General features: G+C 37.8%; 3 protein-coding genes across 8 annotated transcripts in view; 1 reads left to right on the top strand and 2 right to left on the bottom strand.

Moving 5' to 3' along the window:
* Window positions 1-14: 14 nt before the first annotated feature.
* LOC116307230 (uncharacterized) lies at window positions 15-2,441 on the bottom strand. The gene has a single exon (XM_031717389.2). The coding sequence runs from the start codon at window positions 2,399-2,401 to the stop codon at window positions 1,223-1,225; it is 1,179 nt and encodes a 392-aa protein (XP_031573249.2). The 5' UTR covers window positions 2,402-2,441; the 3' UTR covers window positions 15-1,222.
* A 2,057-nt stretch (window positions 2,442-4,498) lies between these two features.
* LOC148910016 (uncharacterized) lies at window positions 4,499-20,091 on the top strand. 2 transcript variants are annotated; one of them, XM_089032921.1, is made up of 32 exons: window positions 4,499-4,658; window positions 4,854-4,906; window positions 5,390-5,596; window positions 6,497-6,543; window positions 6,651-6,823; window positions 6,913-7,038; window positions 7,251-7,326; window positions 7,420-7,496; window positions 7,900-7,959; window positions 8,056-8,144; window positions 8,774-8,928; window positions 9,509-9,683; window positions 10,208-10,300; window positions 10,383-10,515; window positions 10,883-10,959; window positions 11,204-11,333; window positions 11,405-11,497; window positions 11,817-11,919; window positions 12,324-12,397; window positions 13,052-13,176; window positions 13,293-13,408; window positions 13,579-13,691; window positions 14,004-14,151; window positions 14,809-14,859; window positions 15,222-15,334; window positions 15,821-15,900; window positions 16,370-16,436; window positions 16,522-16,692; window positions 17,689-17,844; window positions 18,301-18,418; window positions 18,813-18,880; window positions 19,397-20,091. In XM_089032921.1, exons 1-32 carry the CDS (start codon window positions 4,590-4,592, stop codon window positions 19,532-19,534), a joined length of 3,474 nt encoding a protein of 1,157 aa, XP_088889047.1. In that variant the 5' UTR covers window positions 4,499-4,589; the 3' UTR covers window positions 19,535-20,091. The 2 variants fall into 2 exon arrangements, with proteins under 2 accessions (XP_088889047.1, XP_088889048.1); XM_089032922.1 differs by lacking the exon at window positions 6,913-7,038.
* The window catches only part of LOC148910014 (uncharacterized), a 16,059-nt gene continuing 13,659 nt past the window's right edge, over window positions 20,030-22,429 (bottom strand). For 4 of the 5 annotated variants that reach the window (XM_089032947.1, XM_089032946.1, XM_089032945.1 and 1 more), the window contains exon 4: window positions 20,030-21,775. In XM_089032947.1, the coding sequence (XP_088889073.1) occupies window positions 21,623-21,775 (153 nt within the window). In that variant the 3' untranslated portion in view covers window positions 20,030-21,622. The remainder of the gene's footprint in view (window positions 21,776-22,429) is intronic. The other variant, XM_089032948.1, reaches the window with a different exon arrangement.

The raw sequence follows: 22,429 nt of genomic DNA, 5'->3' as shown, positions 1-22,429 counted from the left end.
ACTGATTATATAAATTGATTCTGAAATATTTATAGTTTATTTATGAAATGTTTTTCAAGAGTGATTTTTTTCATAACTATTGGTAATAATTAGGGTGCAAATCCAAAAACTGTGGGCACCTAAAAAATTTTTCAAGGATGTTTCTTAACAAATCAGAAGCGTTATATTGTTATCTTTCCTGTATCTTGTGGTTTGTAAGTCAACTCTGATTGGCCAAAAAACAATAGAACATTCCTGGAATATTTATAGATGCCCAGTTTTTCGATTCTTTAATTCATTGTTGCAATATCTAGAATATTTTTAATTCCTACACTTAATAGTTTATAGCACATAATTGTTTATACCACTGAATATTTCTACTGTAAATATGATAAAATATTCCTAATGATAATATTATGAATTCGTAATATTGTAATGCATGCATTTTGATGACTAAAAACAAACCTATCATTTACATACTTATGATAAAAACTATTAAATACTAATAATAATTAATTTTTTTCTGGTCTGTGGATTTCAATCTCTAAAATTTCAAACAGTGCAATGGAAATGACATTCAATCAAACAATGTCCTGTAAAAATAAAAATTTGTAGGTCAAATCCAGCCAAAAGAAAGGAGACCTGGGCTGAATAAAAAGAAGTAATTTGATTAAAGGCCCTGTTACACATTGAAACTTTTAGGTGCAACAGTGTTGCGAGACAAGTATCAGAAGCAATTGCACTGTGTAACACCCCAGCTTTGTGAAACGTTCGTCGCGAGAAAGTTTCACAAAAAGTCGAACTGCTTTCTACTTCTGCAACCAAAACTTGTGTCGCGAAGAGGTTTCAGGATGAAATTGCGCCATGTTACACCCCCGTGAAACTTGTCTTGCAATGCAGTAGCACACAAGTTTCACCTAAAAGTTTCAAAGTGTAACAGGGTATTAATACTCCATTTTACAGTTTTTATTCAGTGACCCTGAATAATAGTTTCATGTTGAGGTTGGAATTTCCATGCATAGCAATACTACAGTTTATCATGCGTGGCAACTCCAGCCTCGGCTTTGAAGCATTTAGCAATAACAGCAGGGGTATATAAGAGGGTACTTAGAGTGCCTGCCATTCCCCATTTCACTGACTGAGTTACTTGCCACATGCATGTAATTGGGGAAGGAGAGTGAGGGATGATTTGTCAAGGGCAGGACTGACCCCCTATGGGAATTCCTCAATATTTGCCACTGTTTTAAAGACTCAATGCTATTTCTAACCCTTCTTTTTCAACTGCGAAATTGTCCAAGCAATCTAGTTCTATGTTTGCAAAAAGCGAGTCTGAGTCTTCTTCTTCTTCCTCATCATTTCTTGCCATCTTCTCCTGTATTGCTGGACTTTCAAGGGTGCTGCAAGGTCTCTTGGGAGGAGATCTGGGTCCACCAATGTTGATATCACATTTATTCTCTCTCAGGAGTGACATATTCTTCTCAACATAATTTTGGAGCTCAAAAACAAAGTCTTTTAGAGCTGGGACCACTTCATTATTCCAGTATTCATCTTGAAATTTCACTGGTGTCTCATTGTGCTCTTTGCGAAACCTCTCCAGAAGAATTCCTTCTGGCATTTCATAGAGGTAGAGATATGCCTGCAACTGGATGAGGTCATATAATGGTTGCATAAACCGGTTTCTCCGGTTTTTTACTTCAATAACTTTATCTTTGAGAAGAGCATCAGCCCTGCCTTGGAGTGCCCACCTCACACTTTCATGTTCCATCAATTTTGATACAGTTTCTTGAGGTACTGGCTTAAATTTTATACCTTTTTCTTGGCCAAAAACCTCAACTGTCTTGGACTCAAGTTTGGTACCTCTTTCCTTCGTGAGAGCTGAATCGAGGGCTTTCTTCACTTCTTCATTCTTAATATTTTTCTTCTCGCAGATCTCCTCCACTGACTTAGAAATTGGCTTATTTTCATCTTTAGATAACTTTTTAACCTCCTCGATCAAAAGCTGTTCTACTTGTGCCTCTTTCAACAAGATTTTTTCATGGAAATCTTGACTTTTTTCGTTTTTGATAGCTTTTAAGATCTTCCACCGCAAAGGCCATAAAGAGGGCTTTGGATATCCATCATCTGGGAAAATTTCTTTGAGGACTCTAATGAATGTGTCGTCCTGTTTATCCCAGTCTTCAACCAGCAGGCTTGAAAACTGTTCTTTGATTTCGTCGTCTGCTTCTTGAAGTCTTGAAGTCACGATTCTTGCAACTTCAGTTTTATTTTGTGTGGCGTTAACTATGCAGAATGTTCTCTGATCTGTTCGCTCCCAAACTTTCTGCATAATTTCTTCTCTTGATTTGTACGGATGTTCACCAATCACACTAGCAACCTCACTAGCATTTATTATGACCATCGGACATGTACTCGTTCCCGCCATTTTTTCGAAACGACTGTTGACAGCAAAATGGCTTTCGTGTAGATTTCACCAAAGTCTGCAAATTTGCTTCCACCAAGATTTTCCTCAAGAAAAAGACGAAGATGATAGACTCAAAAAGATATAAATCAAAAGTGAGTAAAGTATTGAGTAACTTGCAAAAATTACAAGCGTATTTAGAGCTTGGGCAAGTTTGGTCTTGTATTTCAAAAGGCGGGAAATACACTTTTCAGCAAGGCGTTCCTCGTTTCATCCCTAGATCAGAAAAAGGCCTTGGCACAATAAATGCCACTCTAAAAATTTTCTTCCCATTTTTCTTTCCATTTTTCCTATAATTTTTCACCAGTTCAAAATATGTCGGTGGACCCAAGACTGCTAGAATATGTGGAGATGAAGAATGAGAAAATCTCAAGACAGTCTCTTTGCCTATTTTACTAGTAATTTGTCTCTAAAGGCTAAAAGATTTTAGATAAAATGTAAACTCCTTGCGTTTTTATGACACTAAGCTATTGTGATAGAAATTCTAAAGTCTCAGAATCCTGCTCTTCATCCTCAATCCGAGAATTTTTTTCTTTTACATCAGAATTCGTAGAGCTGTCACTGGGGCGCTTGCAAGGAGGTTCGTCTGCTATTGCTGTCGTTGTTGTTGTTGTTGCAAAGTTGACGTAGAATTTCATGTTGTCCTCCACTAATTCTCTATAAGTTTCAATCTTACCAATAAGTTTAGCGACAAACTCCTTCAACGGTGGAATCACATTCTCTTTCCAGTCCTGTTCGTGAAATTTGAATAAAGTTTCTTTTTGTCTTCCATTTAGCCTTTCCAAAAATAACCCCTGTTGCTTCTCACAAAGAAACATGTACGTTTGAAGCTGGATTCGTTCATGATCATCACAATGATATCGCGTCGTTCTATTTTTCACTTCAATAACCTTGTCTTCTTTAACAAAATCCCCATCAATTCTTCCTTGGATTTTCCACTTTACTCCTTCGTATTCCTCATCCTTTTGAAACATCCTTTTTGTTTGTTTCACTTTCGTTTTATTCTTAATTTCAAAATGCTGGATTGCCCTCTCTTGGAGTGCTTCACCGCGCTTTTTATTCAGTTTTGAATGAAGAGCCTGTAAAGTTTCTTCCTTCTTAATATTTTTCTTTTCAGAAATCTCTTTTACACACTCGAGGACGGGCTTTTTTCCGTTGGCGGTCAACTTTTGCACTTTTTGGTCGATGTCACTTCTGTTTACTTCCGCTTCGCGCAACAATACTTCGGACCGGAAGTCTGGGTCAGTATTTATCTTTATCAATTCATAGATTTCATCTTTAAGTGGTACGAAGGAAGATTTGGGCGAGACTTCTGGTCCAGGAAAGATCTCTGTCAGTATTTTTACCAATGTGTCTTCTTGTTTATCCCAGTCTAAGAATAAGAACTGAGAGAAGTCTTCCCGCTCTTCATCACTAGCTGCATTCTTCCAGTGTCGATCTATGATTTCTATCACCTCGTCTTCATACTCTAACGCATTCGCTATACAAAATGTCTGCATATCAGTTCGCTCCCAAATCTTGTTCATTGTTTCGTCTTTCGTCTTGAATCTATTGCATCCGATAGCACCTCCAATTTCTGTGGCATTGATGATGATGATAATACTAGCCATCGCTTCAGAACCCACCGCGACTGAGGTCGAACACTCCATCGTTAAAATCACTTTCGACCCTTTCTACCTTTAAATGAAGAAGAAAACCCCATACATCGGCAGAAAATGAGAGGAATTCGAAAATGAATGAAATGAAAGTGAAAATATCCCAATTAAACGGAAGTGAAGACAATCAAACAAGCCCAAACATGTCCATGTGACGTTAAGCCAAATTTTAAAGATTTTAACGCGGGAAAAATATTAGTAAGGCGTTCTTTGTCCCATCTGAAAAAGCCTGGATACTACCCAGTACGGAGTAACGCCTGACAAACATTGGACATATTGGGCTAGAAAAATCAAATATGGAAGAAAAAACTTGAAATTACTTTCGAAATGCTAGTAAAAAATACTTAAGAAAGTAATTTTTGAGCTGCAATATATTCTTCTGTATTTTTTATCTATATTTTGGGAAGAATAAGCGCAAATTCAAGTTTAGTCTGGCTGAAATCAAATGCTGTAACTATGACAACTAGCAAGAGAATGTGAACTTCAAAAGTTATGTTATGTCTGTAGTTCCTCCTAACTTCGAGAACAGTTCTTTATCTCCGGGTTCAAGCAGAAGTCTCCTTCAGGTGAGGCATAAGAAAGGAAGTATGACAATTGAAATTGTTGAAAAATGACTGGATCTGCAAGTTTCACATATCAACTCTTAGCTATATTTTTCCATGATTTATTTCATATAAGCTTATTCTTCATTTTTTCTCATGATTTATTCATGATTCTATCTCTTCCCCATTAACTAATATATTAACCTTTTTTCTTTTTAGTCTGGTCAAACTGGCTCTCAAGCAAATTTACAGCCACAGTCATCTTCATCTAGGTAACAGAGCTCACTACTGCTGTTGCTCCATAGTTGCATGCAATGAACTTCCTCTTCATATATATAAGAATGGAGAGCAGTTTGGAGCTTTTAAGATAAATCTCAAATTTTTCTTTTTGCATGAGACGCACTGTACCATGGCCACCCAACGAATGTTTTACCAAATGCCGTTAAATCCTAGATTTCTGATTAGCTAACTAGTAAAAAGATAAGTTGGATGGCCATGGTATGGCATGTCTTATTGTTAATATAGTAGATGCTGCTACAATATACTTATATATTTTATGGAAGGACTTTTTCTCGTTTTTTTTTTCTTTTTTTAATCTATTCATTTTTATTTATTGAAAAATATACATGAATTTATTGGTTTTTACCCAAGTTCCCTCTTAGATAAGTCATGTATGCTTGAGTCAGTGGTACTGACTATGCAATGTTTTTTTGAATAGACTATATAGAAACATAATTGCCATTTTATATTTGTAGATCAACAGGAACCTTTAACTTCCCTGACGAAGACACCAAAAATGTCAATGATCCAAATCAAGAATGGGCTGTATTAAACAAGTACCTTCAAGATAAAGAACTTTTGCAAGTCATAAATTCATGGTTGTTGCTAATAGCTGGTCAGGAGGAGCTGCCTTATAATCCTTACCCTAATTTAGTGTGGTATGCGAGAAGGCAGGCTGAGAGGTGAGTAGAAGTACAAATAACAATAAATAAAAAACCCTAAAATAGAAAAAAAAAAACATTTTGAAAAATAAATTATACAAATTATAATTATTGATGTGATCATATGATTTTATTGGTTCATTTTATGTTGAATAATTACTATGCTAACAACATGAAAAGGCAGACTTGAATAAAAAGGTTTTAAGAGAAGTTTTGAACAATGTATCGTTAATGATGATGTACTGTAGTAAGTAAGGAAGAAGGAAGAGTGTTCCAGAGTGCAGATACAGTAAAACATTGACCACCACAGGAATTTAGGCAATAGACAGTTTTCTTTAGTAGTAGCTAGGTTTATATAGGGAAATCAAGTCGGAACCAAAAGATAGGATGGGAAGCTTGACTATTTAGCAACTTGAAAGTTAAGAGCAAAACATTGAAATTAATTCATTCAGCAACAGGTAACCAATGTAGATTCAATTTTATTGAACCTCTAAGCTAATCTGTGAAAATAGCTACGTAACTCACAGATTCAATTTCTAGCATATTACATATTGCGGAGGGGCAAAAACCAGAGATTAACCAGCCTTCAAATCAATTGAGTCAAGAACTAACGAACTCTACTACTCACACTCATCCCAAGTCTGAGAATAAAACTTGTGCCCCAGAGGTGTAAGAAGAGTACACTATACTACCATGACACTTGATTCCAATACATGGGCAAATAAATCCAAGGAGGAATATCTGGGGAGATCAGAATTTCCAAATTTTTTATGCTTTATTTTTGTGGTAATGTCGTAGGAATTAGCAAGCATTTGTTGTTGTTGTTGTTTTATTCTTTTTACTTTTAATCACTTCAGTTTTATTTCCTTTGTTTTTATCCTTTAGGTTTATTCCTTTTTTTCTTGTATTTTTTCCCTACAGGTTTCATCTGTTTTTTGAGGAAGAAGACACCATTTTACAAAAACTAGGTATAGTATGATTGCCTTGGGCTGAATGATTTTCCATTTTAGACCACATGTCATTCTCTTCAAATAAATAACAGATTTTCTCTTATGTCCTGATTTATTCTTATCAGATTGTTCTGCATATAATGTTGGAGATCATGTTGCAAGAACACATGAAGAGCCTGCTCGATGGGGTCTTCCTCCACTCCTCAAAGCTGTCAACACGAAAGCCTTGGAGAAATTCGATTGGTTGCTTACATCAATTCCCTCAGATGTATCTCATCTTGATACCAGAGATGCTAAAGTAAGAATATTGAAAATTTATTAAAGTAAATTTTTAGCATCTATAATTATATTGAAATTTCAATGAATAGTTTTGCTTTTTTTTTTTAGTACATTGTCCATGAGACTGTTCCTGTTCTTACTGGGCCTTGTATTTTCCTTGGCTCTTTGTACCCAGACATTCCATTGGTACAAGTAAACTTGGAGTATGGCATTGCTGGACCTAGGAAAGAACATGTGAGTATAGTCAGGAATAGATGTTGTGGTTCAAATGTCAGCTTGAATGGAATTTTTTCCAATTTCAGGCCATGTGTCTTGAGAATAAAACCAGACAATTTCTTTGTATTGTTCGAGTCTCATATATGTGCATCTTTCACCTGGCATTTAACAAAGGAATTGGATTTCTTTAAATTTGAAAAATTGAATATATTTTTGATATTTATTTGTAGGCTGTAGAAATGTTTGCTGAATTGGTACTGAGTGACGTCAAGAGATTTGAAGAAGAAGATGTACATATCCTGTTAGGTTTGTTCTCTCTTTTCTCCTCTCCTCTCCTCTCCTCTCCTCTTCACTCCTTTTCACTCCACTTTGCTTTAAAAACTTTTTTTTGGTTATCAGGTGTATTGGTTCCAGAGCAGGATGACCAACGCTGGTCATACAGTACATGGACATATCAGAATCTTCATGAAAACCAGGTGAAGATGAATATGATTTTTGGATCATCATTATCACCTTTAGTTACTGTAACAACTAATCACTTCCATTCTTATCTATTATCCTTCATGACAATAACAGACACTGACACTAATGGATTATTCAAGAGTTGTATTCATCACTTGCAACAGTATTTATCATTGTATTTATTTTTGGTGGTTACAATCAGTGTTATGTTAATAGCATAAATCATGACCTGCATCTTTGAAACCAGCATTTCCATTGTTGTTCAAAATCATGAATTACCAACATTAATTTTCTTTAACAGCATTCATTACCGCCACCACCACCACCACCACAATTATCATTATCATCAATCATAATCATCATCATAATTTGATTGTATCGTAGGAGGATTAATCATCATCATTGATTGTCTTTCAGGAGGAGTTTCTTTTTATGGTGCAGGCTGCAACTAGAAATCAAAAAACTGTTATTTCAGAGGTATGGGCTTCATTGTCATTTTCATTTTTTAGATATGAATGATGACTGAATCTTTTGTATGATGATTGTTTCCATTTTTTGTTCCTTTTTTCCTAGTGTTTATTTAGATTGGATCCTAACAGCCAGCATTACAAGAGGGGAGAAATAGTGTATAATTTAACTTTTATGAGGGTTGAATCTGATAGGTTAGTAAAAGCACCAATAATGAATTACTTAGATAGCAGCTCATCTACAGGTGTGTGCACCCACTTGCGCCACTCCCCTATTTTTGCCACTGACTTTGAGTCAATACCAACTATGACGTACTTACATGAAACAATCTTTGCTGCAATAATATTTCATGCAAGTTTTTCACAAAAAGCATTAAAAAATTGCCAAAATTACATTCCTTCACTCCTTGTACTCTTCCTTCCTTCCTTCCCTCCCTCCCTCCCTCCCTCCCTCCCTCCTTCCTTCCTTCCTTCCTTCCTTCCTTCCTTCCTTTATTCCTTCCTTCCTTCCTTCCTACCTTTCGAAAGTATTTACAACCACAAAAATGGCTTAAAATAATGACCAGATATCGGCCAGTGGCATGCCAAAACTGGGACTTGTCTGGTGAAATCTTTCCCTTGCCGGTCATTTTGACCAGTAACATTTAGCCAGAAATGAGGTATGAATAAGCTACTTTAAAACTAATTTGGCCTGTGATCATGACCAGCGACTGATTGGCCATTATCTTAAGCCCTGTTGCATTCAACATGACAAAACTTCATTTTATATAGCCATTACTAGAACTATTTAAACTAAAAGTCCAACATGTTTTAAAATGTTTCAGAGTAGTCAGTGAATCTCCAATGCCTTACTTCAGTGCTTACCAGGGTGTTTTCAAGAGCCATTCATCTTTGATAAAATATCTTGCCTGGTTTGAAAATGTTGAAAAACCAGAAAAACCTCCACAGTTCCGTGAACCAACAACGAGCACAACGAAAAGTAAGTGCCAACATTACATAATCAATTCATAGCTAGGACTTCAAATTTGATCTTAAAGAAGAGCTGAAAGTTGGCCAGCAATACAGGCAGCAAAGTTGTGCAACAAAATGCTATGTTTGGGTTGCAAAATGAATGTTGCATGCATGTTGGCATATGCATATAGAATATGCATGTTATGAATATTATTGAATTATTTATTATCAAATGTTATTATCATTTGTAAGTCATTGTTGCTCATAAGTACAACCCAGTGCACAAGATATTCTCTCTGTTACAGGAAGTACAACATGTAGCTACCTTTACTCCTGGCCTTACATTGATGAAAACTGTGCCTGCATTACTACAGCTTACTATAGTCAGCACGTAACAAGAGATCAGCCCTGATACTAGGAAAGCTAGGACATAGTATCTCCCTCACAGCTTTAGTCCAAGGTTTAATACCTGGATGCTTTTCTCCTTTGCATGGAGTTGTGGGTTTCTTCCTGTAAATTCTATTTTGCACATTATGTCATGAGCAACCATAATTTAAAAAACGAAAAGCTTGTACCTCTATAATAAACACATTACACCATCTTCTCAGGAAGCTCTATATTTTTCACAAGAGGCAAGAAGACCAGTAATACAAACCCTTTGCCATCTATCACCTCTACAACTACTACCTCACGCACAGCTCTGGGAGGAACATCAGGGGCCACGGAAAGTTCACTGTACCATGATGGAGGTCCATATGCAGAGCATGTAAGAGAAAGGATGAGGTAATGATTTATGACTGCCAGACCAATCACATTGTGCAATAAAAAAAATTAGCCAATTAAAATCCTATAAAACATCATGGTCACGGAACAGCACCCGTACGGCACTGTGCTTTTCACAGTCATTCATAAACTGCTGTAGTAAAGCACGGTGGGAAGAGGGATGGTGAAAAGAGCTTTCACTTTTACTGGTTGTGACTTTGAATACCATTGCCATCTCACCCCCATCTCACCCCCATCCTGCCCACTGTTATTACGTAAAGATATCAAATACCCAAGGGACATGCCGATTACTTTACACTAATCCTTAGGTTAATAGACTTTTTAAGCTTGGGCGTAATGATTTCTAATTACAACCAAGTGTCATTCTCTTGAGGATAAGATTTTTTCTTTGAGGAGTATCCATATTCATGTGTCATCTCATGTGTGATGAATAAACGAAATAATCATACTCAAAGGAATGAAGCATCTGAAATGGGAAAACATTACGCCAAAGCAGTCGATTGATTTTTTGATTCTTTTGAAAGGAAACGCCTGCTGCAAAACATAGCATCATTTCCTGGCCACGAGAACTTGTTTGTCGTTCTTCATAATGTTATTTTGCTGTTACTTTTCAACAGGTGAGTGCGGTTACATCTCCCGCAACCCACTAGGCCAGTGGTCAGTAGTTGCTGTAATTTGTTTTTGTTTCTTCTTCTTTAGAGATCAAGACCAAGCAGAAAACGGTCTTGTTGAGGCCTACCGACTTTTGCAGAGTACATTATACAAGATGTACTTGCTTATTGAAGAGAATACATTCTTACAAAGTGTTGTGTCCAGATTCACTAAACAAGAGGTAAAAAAATTAATGAAATGCTTAATAAAGTCACAATAATTCATACTATAAAAGAAAACCTTACTGTGCATGTCTGGAATATTTGGTGGTGAGAAAATAATGCAGGCACATCTCAAGACTCAAGTTTCTGGTTATTTTGCCATATTGCTTTCTTATTCGTTATTTCAGAATTCTTTGGAAAATTACTAATTATCTCGATGTGCAAAGTAAAGTAGGTCTTGAAGTTGAGATTTGAGTGGAAATGCTTTGCCCACGAATCTCGCCAATAAGAACCGAACGTGTTTAAGGATATTTACAACCATAAATAATGATAATCTATGAGCTATATTACAACACATTCTAATCAATATCATACATGCATTTCCAGAGTGCTGATTCGTATGCTGTACAAGTTTTGTATCTGGAGTATCGTCAACACCTCAAAGATCTTCTTTGCAATGAACTGTAAGCATTGTTTCCTATGAGGGCAGGGACGATGGAGCCAGGGCAGCTATCCAAGTTCCCCCTCCCCCACTTTTAACAAAAATTGCACCTTATTTTCTTTAAGTTTGAGTTCCATCATGAATTCTTCCCCCCCCCCCCCCCCCCCCCACCCCATTTTTAAAATCTTCCCCGTCCCTCAAGGGATACGTAACAATTGTCATCTTACAAACATATTTTAGATAATATTTTTCTCTTTTCACAAAAGGCAGGAAAGAAGCATTGGATTTGCCGTTGCTGGTCAAGTTCTTCTTGACAGACTGAACGCAATTACAGTCCGACAAAGCCTTCGCGCATCTTCCTCAGAGGAGACTGGAACCCTTCCACTCAACACGCAGGTATGAGACTCAGCAAAGTCCTTCCTGTATTTCCTTTCAAACAACTGGTATTAAGGGATTTTTATTTTCAGGTTATTGATGAGTTACGAGTGATCAACAAATACTGTTTGACACTGATGCTTGGTCTGGTGGATGATGCTCTTGTCTTCTGTCCAACCCTTAAGGTAACCTATAAGGGGGGGGGGGGGGGTTTCCTTTATCCTTTGTCTTCACAAGTGGGGCCTATTTCTCAATTTCGGAACATTACTAACATTTCCTAACAGGGCCCCAATAAAATACACTCAGGAACCCTAAGTTGATAATTATAGATCTTTTTACTTTTTGGATATTTATTATTTAACGAGAATTCGTAGCAACCTTTTTATTTTTACGGTGATACATGTGTCTCTATTAAGTGAACATCACGCAAGTTCCTGAAGATGTCTGCTATATAACTTTTATTTTGCTGGTGATAATGGTAGGGGATGTTTGATTATTTTTCAGCAATATTTTTCTCCCATTAACACAAGTGGTCATTCTTTGCTCACAAATTATACATTCAAACATGGCGTTGAACAGCAGTCTATCTTGCATCAAGACAAAACGTGTAAGTAATAGATAGTGGATTAAAACCTTTTCAAAAAATCTTTCCAAAACTGACTAAAAACGCCTTGTTCCTGATGTGTTACCGATTTCAAAGGGCTTCCACTCTGCACCAAGCAAAATCGAGAAAATATATTCGATCCAGACACAGATCATAAACGTGCAAAGCATTTGATACATAAGTTTCCAAGACTGCATACATTTGTAAGATATATCTTCTAGATTCTTATTGAGAAATTGCCAAATAATAGGCAACACAAGAATAAGGGAGTTCCTATCCTACCATATACAAGGATGTGCAATCTACAACTTATTATCACTATTATTAGTACATTATTATCACTATTATCAGTACATTATTATCATTATTATTATGTGCAGCAATTAAATTGTGATTCTTTTTATCAGACTTAAACGTCAAGGACGCAGAAGAGAAAATTCGTGCACCGGCAGCGATCGCTTCTCAAGCTGTCATTCTCAAGGTTTGCAGTTGTCTTTAATAATTTAACTACACCAATCTTGGAAAAAACTTGATGAGAACAAAGCACAGCCTTGATTATAGTTTCAAGTTTTATTGTGAGATTGCCTAATCTCCTCGTCACAAAATTGCAGCGTTTGAGCACAGGCAGACATCCCAGACCTCCTATATATCCTATATTTCCTATAATTTGTATAGGATCCTATAAAGAGCCTATATTTAAAGAAAACCTCCTATATTTCCTATAAATAGGACAACTGCTGAGTGATTCATTTATATTTTACACTGTTTAGCATATTTGGCGAAGGAAATAAAATGGCCCTTTTTATTTTTTTGTTCTGTTTCTTTAAGGCTTACTAGTTCTGCAAATAAATCATTGTCTGTACACCCTCCCGATCCCTGGTTACACCACCGAAAAGCTATCTTAGCTCCTTTAAAGTGCATATATTTTTGGGGAAAAATTCTGTATTTCCCCTATATTTATCCTATCAAATTTGTCTAAAAAGTGGCTGGGATGCCTGCACAGGGAGCCCAAGCACGGTTTTCATGTTAGTTTATTACAGTAAATATATGTGGTTCAACTAATGACTCTCGACCAACGTTGTATTCCTCGTTTGTGAATCTCATCCTCATCTCATACTTTGGTCTTATCTTTCAGTATTTTGTGGAGACCAGACTGGATCAGACGTTTGAAGGGTTCTTAGGTCAACTGTTAAGTAGCAGTTGCCTCCCTCCAAACCCTTATCCAAGATTAGTCTCTCATCTTCGCGTTGCTTCTGTCAGGTAATCATGCTCACCACAGAGAGCCCAGTTCAATAAATTAAGCAACGATGTACCAATATTCCTTCAAAATGAGTAAGTAGTTGCAAATTATTAATTGATGTGTTTTGTTTTGATAGCAAGGAAATGTTTGGAGAAAGACGTGAAAAACTAGTTTCTAGGCTTCTACCTGGCTCGGCACAGCTCGTCGATGCCAAACATTACCTGTGTGGATTTCCTGGTTGTGAGGCGTATGGTAGGTATCACCACAGGGTACCCAATACTATGAAGTTGACTATCAGATTGGCTCCCAGAGCAATGCGATTGGTAGATGTAGGAGCTGAATCCACGTGAATGCATTTCCAGCAGATATTCCACGTCCAAGAAACATGTTGTTTTAGGAGTGTTGATTTGTTTATCTTACAGGGATGATAAGCAGCTTGTGCGCTCTTGACAGCAAACACTACAGTGAGCTGCTGATCAAGACGAAAGTAGTTCACAATGAAGTCGGCGCTCGAGTCACGGATCAAGGAATCAAGGTAACATTCATTTGATCTTCAGTAACAAACTTCTCCCGGGCTGTAGCTTCCTGGAATACATGATTTAAGGCACGGACACAGTGCAACGTTGTGCGGAACAACAAAATTGCACCATGCAACAGATGCACACAACAATTTTCTTCCGTGAACATGACCTACAACGTTGCTGGCAATGGTGTGATGTTTTAAGCTAATGAAATGCCACTTTCCTTTACACCTCTTGCTCGAGTTCTGCGATGTGGGGGTTTTCCTTAATTAATGATTTTTTTTGCAGGAATCTAGTAGTTCTTACTGATGTTTCATTGTCAATAGGCTACTGTTGGTGTTGCGCTGACTGGCTTTAGCCCTCTTTATGGACACTTCATGCCATACTTCCACGAGGTTGAGCTAGAGGAGCATTACTTATTACAAGGACCATCCCACATCAAAACAGACACTATCAATCATTTTACCAAGCTTGGTAAGTTTTGTAATGACTACAACAACGCCCTTACGGTTAGTAAAGCTAAAGAACAACACCGATGCTGCTTCGAAACGTCCCAAAAAATAGACATGAACCTTATAAAAAGATGCAAGGAATTTGGGGGAAGCGATGGCTTGGTAAATACACCGAGGACTTGGTCTCCAAGGATTGTGGATTGTAGATTTTTACTTCTATCTAAAGATAGATTTCCAGTTTTCATTAATAAAACTTTAATATGTTGGTTGAGAAACAGAAGTAATAGTCCCTTTTCTCGTTCAGTAAACACCTCTGTGTTTTATGTCTACAGGCTTGTGTACATTTTTAGCTTTTTAGCTTCATTCAAAAGCAAATCATTTGCAAAAGTCAACCGTAATGTAAAGAATGTGCAAGTTGAATTAATAGTATCTGTAAATAGCTCACTTATTAACGAAGCTAAAATTGTACAAATGAGTCTGTAGTCATAGAACACAGCGGTATCAGATGTGAATAAGAAAATGAACTATTCCACTCTGAATCATATGCAGAATCTTAGCAGCTCCTCTCTAACAGACCGGAAGAAAGAAAAGAGTCTGCATATGTAGCTCATGCTGTTGCTGCAAGCATGACTAAATAATTTCTTATTTAATATCTTTTGTCTTATTTCCCTTATTTTAGTGTACGACCATCTAGCGGGATTTGCAGAAGAGTCCTCTGTGTTATTCGTTGGTAAGATGCATGGCTTTTCAGTCACTATGTCTTCCGTTTTTCTAATAGATTTCCTGGCTGGAATTTTATCCTTTTTTTACTTCACTTCACTTCACTTCACTTCACTTCACTTCACTTCACTTCACTTCACTTCACTTCACTTCACTTCACTTCACTTCACTTCACTTCACTTCACTTCACTTCACTTCACTTCACTTCACTTCACTTCACTTCACTTCACTTCCCTCCCCTTTCCTTCCCTCCCCTTTCCTTCCCTTCCCTTCCCTTCCCTTCCCTTCCCTTCCCTTCCCTTCCCTTCCCTTCCCTTCCCTTCACTTCACTTCCTGCTTTTTCATCTCACCCACCATGTGTTCTCTTATCAGGTTTGTTTCTGGGTGATGTTCAGCGTAGTTTATCCGACATTGTCCAGAAAAAAAGTTCTTTCATCGCTCAGCTCTCTTCAACCGTCAAGCAAAAGAAGCCCGTTTATATGAAGGTAAGACATCCTGTCTGTGAAATACTTTTTCTGTAAGGCTAATGAATAAGAACTTTGGAAATAATATCAATAGCCTTTCGACGTTGCTAGGGATTGGCAATCCCAAAAAGGCAAGAAAGAAGAAAAGAGAAAGAATAGGATGTTTGCATGATGGCGTCATTTGACTCCAGCTACAAAGCCGGATGCTTGAAAAATTTTCTTCCTTAGTTCTTTAAATTTCTATTTATTCATGAGAATAGTAAGAAATTTGCTGCTTATTAACTGGACAAGGGAAAGTGTGCAAGGTATTCTGGTAGTAGGAGTCAAATGAGGCCATCATGGAAACGTCCTATTGCACATGTTTGCATCCCAACATCAGAAAAAGACTTGTGCATGCGGACCCGTGCATGTGTTCATTTCGGTAGCGAAAACTAATTGCGCATGCGTGCACTTCAGCTGCAGAAAAAGGATTCCACATGGACTTCCTATTGTGTATTTTTACTTCAGGCTTATGTTCAAATGGACTGGAGACTCGTTCTTGTCAAGAAATCTTTTTTGCTGCATTATATCGAGGGCCAGTTTATTGGGTAGGTCAGGTGTTGCATAAAATCATGAGAAGTGTATTATAAGGTTATCTGAAGATGAATATAGAGCTAAGCAATACAAACGATGGTGGTGGTGAGGATGTTAATGGTTATGGTTATAATGATGATGGTGATGATGTGTTTTCCAGTGGTGGTGGTGGTGGTGGTGGTGGGTGTAGTGATGATGATGATCATGGTGAAGTGATGATGGTGATGTTAATGGTTATGGTTATAATGATGATGGTGATGATATGTTTTCCAGTGGTGGTGGTAGTCGTGGGTTTAGTTATTGCGATGATAATGATCATTCTGTAGTGATGATGGTGATGATGTTGAAGATTATGATTATAATGGACACCCTAATTATGAAGTGAAGTTTTTTTCCAGTGGTGATGGTGGTGGGCTAATTGATGATGATGATAATGATGATGATGATGATCATCATCATCATCATCATCATTGTTTTTTCTAGGTATCACCGGTTCTACACACCTAGTCCTATAACCTATTACCAAAACGTCTTTTCTTCGCAATCCACAGTAAGTAAACCTGTGTAGACAAACAATACTCGTAATATGATACAATGGTCGCCAAAACATGTCAAATATTTTGTGGTTCTTGTAGGCTTCACTCTTCGCAAGAGCTTGCGGGCCCCAGGACAATAGCGACCCTTGCAAAGGAGCGAACCTGAAGATGAGCCTCGTCCACGTCAACCATCGTATCGAGAGCGCAAAGCATGATGGGGATCTTGTTAGTGCATATCGTTGGTTGCTGGTCAGGGCACTTATGTGTCAGGTTAGTTGAAATAGTTATTTGTTTATCTTGATTTTATTGTCAGTCGACATTGAAATCATCATTATCAGGCATCAGCCATACACATTGTGCCTTGTCATCATCAGCATCCCATTTTATCGTACTCATCATCGGTCATCTTCATCATTTTGTAATGTCATCACCATCATCCTGTAATGTCATCACCATCATCCTTATGTCATCCTGTCATGTCACTATCATCTATGTGTCATCACTATCATGGTCATCATCATTCTTGTCATCATCAACATCCCATTTCATCATAACTACATCATCAGTCATCCTCATCATTCTGTGATTTCATCACCATCTTTAATCAGATGGGATTATTAATCATTTTCAGAATCGAATTTGTCACGTTTTGACTAGAACTCGTTCAGTCCTCTATACATCAAACTTCAGTAGTGTGTCGATTAGCCTTCAGTAGTGTGTCGATTAGCCTTCAGTAGTGTGTCCATTAGCCTTCAGTAGTGTGTCCATTAGCCTTCAGTAGTGTGTCCATTAGCCTTCAGTAGTGTGTCCATTAGCCTTCAGTAGTGTGTCCATTAGCCTTCAGTAGTGTGTCCATTAGCCTTCAGTGGGTGTCCATTAGCCTTCAGTAGTGTGTCCATTAGCCTTCAGTAGTGTGTCCATTAGCCTTCAGTAGTGTGTCCATTACCCTTCAGTAGTGTGTCCATTACCCTTCAGTAGTGTGTCCATTAGCCTTCAGTAGTATTGCGCACACTGTGATTGGCTTAGTGGAAAGCTAGAGTGAATTTATTTGGCCCGTGAAACAAAAGTGTATAATTATTGACCTTAACAGTCAAAGTAAAACAAAAGAAAACAATGTAATTTGTGTCTACTACTCTCTATTAAGTATTCTATTCTTTCACGGTCGAAGTAAAATCATTCTATGAAAATTTCCACAGCAGTTGCTCTGATAAATGAACAGGATTTTATCAATTCCACCTTATATGTACTGATTCTTGATTTCTCCAGACCTCCTCTTACGTGGCAGAGGCCTGGTATATGCTTCACAGCGCGGCTGCACAGCTGGAATATTTAATCACTTTAAATAAAACCCTGCAAAACTTGATTTACGAAGAGCTGAGCAGGACTTTCACCCCAGCAAGAGCAGATAAGGAAAATAATCAAGTAAGAGATTGAGAATTTGTTGACTTCCAGGGCCCGGTTGTACGATGGGTGGATAGCGCTATCCGACGGATAAATCTTATCCAGTGGATAAATTATTGGATAACAGCATCGATTTATCCACTGAATAAGGATTTATCCATCGGATAGTGCTTTCCATCATTCGTACAACCGCGTACACGAGAGGAACTTTGCTTTGAAGTTGAGTTGTGATGTATTTCCGTTCCCAACATTGAAGAGAAGATCCATTACATAGAGTGCATACCATATATCTGTGAAAAAGCTAACTAACTAAAGTGTACAAATTAGTGCAAAGTTTTGTAGGTTTACGATTTACAGAAGTTTACTGAACTTACTAATTTGTGCAATTTCTTACAAAGTTTGTCACGGATATATGGTATGCACTGTATAATGCTTAGTAATTTTAGCGTTACTTTGAATGTTTCTGTATTTGTTTAGTCTCTTTTAGATGTAGCAGATGTTGGTCAAATGACTATGGCGTATTCTCAGAAACTCCACGAGATCTTGAAGCGCGGCACTTGTTTGGCACCGAGTGGACTTACGGACTTGTTACAAAGTGAGTCACTACTGATTAGTTTACAGCAAATTTAGTACGACTTTGATAAATTCGCGGTACGGATGTCACGTGATCAAAACGCGATGTTCTAAGGGGGTGTGCGACACAGACTACATGTCACAGTATCGTCCAATCAAATACCCGTGAAGGTACCATGTTCAAGTATTTTTGGATTAGCAGTGCTTTCTCTAGCTGTGTTTGGTTGAAAGGATGTCGTCCATTTTGGACCGTGACCGTGTCGTATAAACTGCTGCTTCAGATTAATACAAAATCTACTCTCACCAATACCCAGTAGTAAAATTGGATGGGGGGAGGGGGTTAGTGGGTGGAAAAACCGTGGATCGGTATACATAATGGAAGATCACCATGGTAATTATGTATCAATTTCTTTCAGACAAGCTTCGTTCAGTTACAGATGTAAACCAAGCGTCCAATACGCTGCAACTGAAGATATCCCAGCAGGTGAGGTTGTACTTCATTCATTGTAGTCCTTGTATCTTCTAAACTGTTAACAATCCATCTTTTCCCTTTTACCGGTAACTATGTCGAGTCGGGTTTTTTACCTGTTTTGGTCGCGCGGGGAGTTGGGCTTTTCCTCTCCCTGCGTTCCACTACGAACTCGTCTCCAGGCCCCCCGCAACCAATTTAGGGGAAAACTCGACTCGACTGAGTTAGGAGGGAAAAGAGTGACTGTTAACAATCTCGTATCTTCCTATTCAAATCACACTTTTCATGAAAGGAATGTAAAACGTGCACACGTCTTTGTACTTATTTAATATGAACACGTTGAGAGCTTTAGAGCATGAGAGAGGCACACTTAGGACATTTCTCATGCTTTTCGGGTGCTCTGTAGATTCCAAAATGTTTCTATCGCTGTACCAAGGAACAAAAAGTCGTTCCATTTGGTTTTTTAAATTTTTCCAGTCCGCGGAAAATTAGTACCAGCGTATGCATTTCTTTTTTTCCTTTTTCCCCTAGTCTGTTTCCGTTCTACAAGAAATGAATGACTTGCTTCAACCTCTACTGGACGCTTCCGCTCACGAGATTCACCAGATCTGCCCAGATGTCCAGCATGCCTTGCGTTCTATTACTACGGAAATCCAGCTAAGTCAATAAAAGATATTTGTTTAAAGGGACCCTATTGCATCACGGTTATCTTATCGCAATATATTTTTTAAATTCCAAGATAATTTGCATAACACAGGGAGCCCTTAAGGAAATTCTTTCTGTGCTTAGTCACTACGTTCCTTCACAAAGAAAACGTTTATATTGTATATTCTACATAACAGACACAGGGTGTAAACACAGGGAGAAGAAGAGGTAGGAAGATTTGGTGAGGACATCCATTCCATGATGGGATTCCTTGATACGCCCCTCCTAGTGATCGAGGCTTTTTTAAAGCTCATTGTTATGAACCGGCAATCCTAATGAAATCGTTAGAAACAAGAAGAAGAAAAACAGTTGAGATCTGTACCTTAGGGGATAGGGGTTGGTACAAAAACGATTATGCAGTAGTTGCTCAATGATAGTAAATCACAGTGATTCGTCCAGAAACAAAGTACCGCGCCTCTAACTATTAAAACACTTTACAAAACTCATTGACATACGATATAATATTTACCAAGGGAATTTTATTTTAACTTATTAAAAAGATTTACAATTCTTTAACTCTATCAGTTATGAACTATCGTATTATCGTGACTCTTAGTGGTATATGTCCAGGGTAACATAGAGAGATATTGACTCTTAGTGACATGTGTCCAGGGTAACATAGTGAGATATTGACTCTTAGTGGTATTTGTCCAGGGTAACATAGTGAGATATTGACTCTTAGTGGTATGTGTCCAGGCTAAGATATTGACTCTTAGTGGTATGTGTCCAGGGTAACATAGAGAGGTATTGACTCTAAGTGGTATGTGTCCAGGGTAACATAGAGAGATATTGACTCTTAGTGGTATGTGTCCAGGGTAACAGTGAGATATTGACTCTTAGTGGTATGTGTCCAGGGTAACATAGAGAGATATTGACTCTTAGTGGTATGTGTCCAGGGTAACATAGTGAGATATTGACTCTTAGTGGTATGTGTCCAGGGTAACATAGAGAGATATTGACTCTTAGTGGTATGTGTCCAGGCTAAGCTATTGACTTTTAGTGGTATGTGTTCAGGGTAACATAGTGAGATATTGACTCTTAGTTTTATGTGTTCAGGGTAACATAGTGAGCTATGGACTCTTAGTGGTATGTGTTCAGGGTAACATAGTGAGATATTGACTCTAAGTGGTATGTGTCCAGGGAAACATAGTGAGCTATTGACTCTTAGTGGTATGTGTCCAGGGAAACATAGTGAGCTATTGACTCTTAGTGGTATGTGTCCAGGCTCCAGGGCAACATAGTGAGCTATTGACTCTTAGTGGTTTGGTTCCAGGGTAACATAGAGAGATATTGACTCTTAGTGGTATGTATCCAGGGCAACATAGTGAGCTATTGACTCTTAGTGGTATGTGTCCAGGGTAACATAGTGAGCTAGTGACTCTTAGTGGTATGTGTCCAGGGTAACATAGTGAGCTAGTGACTCTTAGTTTTATGTGTCCAGGGTAACATAGTGAGCTATGGACTCTTAGTGCTATGTGTCCAGGGCAACATAGTGAGCTATTGACTCTTAGTGGTATGTGTCCAGGGCAACATAGTGAGCTAGTGACTCTTAGTGGTATGTGTCCAGGGTAACATAGTGAGCTATTGACTCTTAGTGGTATGTGTCCAGGGCAACATAGTGAGCTATTGACTCTTAGTGGTATGTGTCCAGGGTAATAGTGAGCTAGTGACTCTTAGTGGTATGTGTCCAGGGTAACATAGTGAGCTAGTGACTCTTAGTTTTATGTGTCCAGGGTAACATAGTGAGCTATGGACTCTTAGTGGTATGTGTCCAGGGCAACATAGTGAGCTATTGACTCTTAGTGGTATGTGTCCAGGGTAACATAGTGAGCTATGGACTCTTAGTGGCATGTGTCCAGGGTAACATAGTGAGCTATTGGCTCATATTAGTGGTATGTGTCCAGGGTAACATGGTATTTGAATGGCGTCCGAACGCAATTCAAGAAAGCATTTGGCGACTCTGGATACGAGATTGTCCTAACTTTACAAATGTACTACCTTGATATCTAAAAGAAGCGATATAAAATCAACTGTCTCTATTACATTATTATATTAGGCCTTGTTTTTGCATGATTTTGTAGATATTCCACATTTGCAGGCTTCATGGCAGGGTTTGTCTGCGGTTTTACAAGGACAACCCTTTTTTTTCTTGCCATCTCTTTGGACACACATGTTCTTACAACTACAGGTTGTTGTGTTTAGCTGCTGGAAGAAAGTTATGATAGGCATTTGCATTTAAAAAAAAAGAACAGAAAACTACGAAATTTTCACATTAAAATAAACAGGATGATAATGGTGGTGGTGGTGGTAGAGATTGTGGTAGTGGCGATGATGATGATGATGATGATGATGATGATCAATAGTGGTAATGGTGATTGTGGTGGTAATGATGATAATGGTAATGATGGTGATTGTGGTGGTGATGATGATGGCGATGATCAATAGTGGTAATGGTGATTGTGGTGGTATTGATGATAATGGTGATGATGGTTACAAATAATTTTTGTAACTATTAATTTTGACAGATTTGTGCAATGCATAACGTTTTGAGAATCAAAAGACCGGGTTCCAATGACATAATTTGTGCCATGAATAACGTTTTTATAGTAAAGACCAGCTTCCAATGACATAATTTTGACAGATTTGTGCCATGCATTACGTTTTAAGAACCAATGAAATAATTCGTGAGTTTTTCACAGTCAAAAAATAAATATATAAATAAATAATGTATAGTTTTATTTGAAAATTTCGCCACAAGTTTTTGACTTGTATTTCCACTGCAACTATTTGACTAATAAGTAGGGTCTGGGTACGAGAGTGTCGGGGTACGATAATTCGTTATGCAAAAAGCCGTTATAT

This window comes from Actinia tenebrosa, unplaced genomic scaffold, assembly GCF_029948245.1.
Source record: "Actinia tenebrosa isolate PJP-AT-01 unplaced genomic scaffold, QUT_ActTen_1.0 PGA_scaffold1__47_contigs__length_23844297, whole genome shotgun sequence".
NCBI lineage: Eukaryota > Metazoa > Cnidaria > Anthozoa > Actiniaria > Actiniidae > Actinia > Actinia tenebrosa.
The sequence above is the reverse complement of the archived record's forward strand: the minus strand, read 5'-3'. Positions and strand labels throughout refer to the sequence as shown.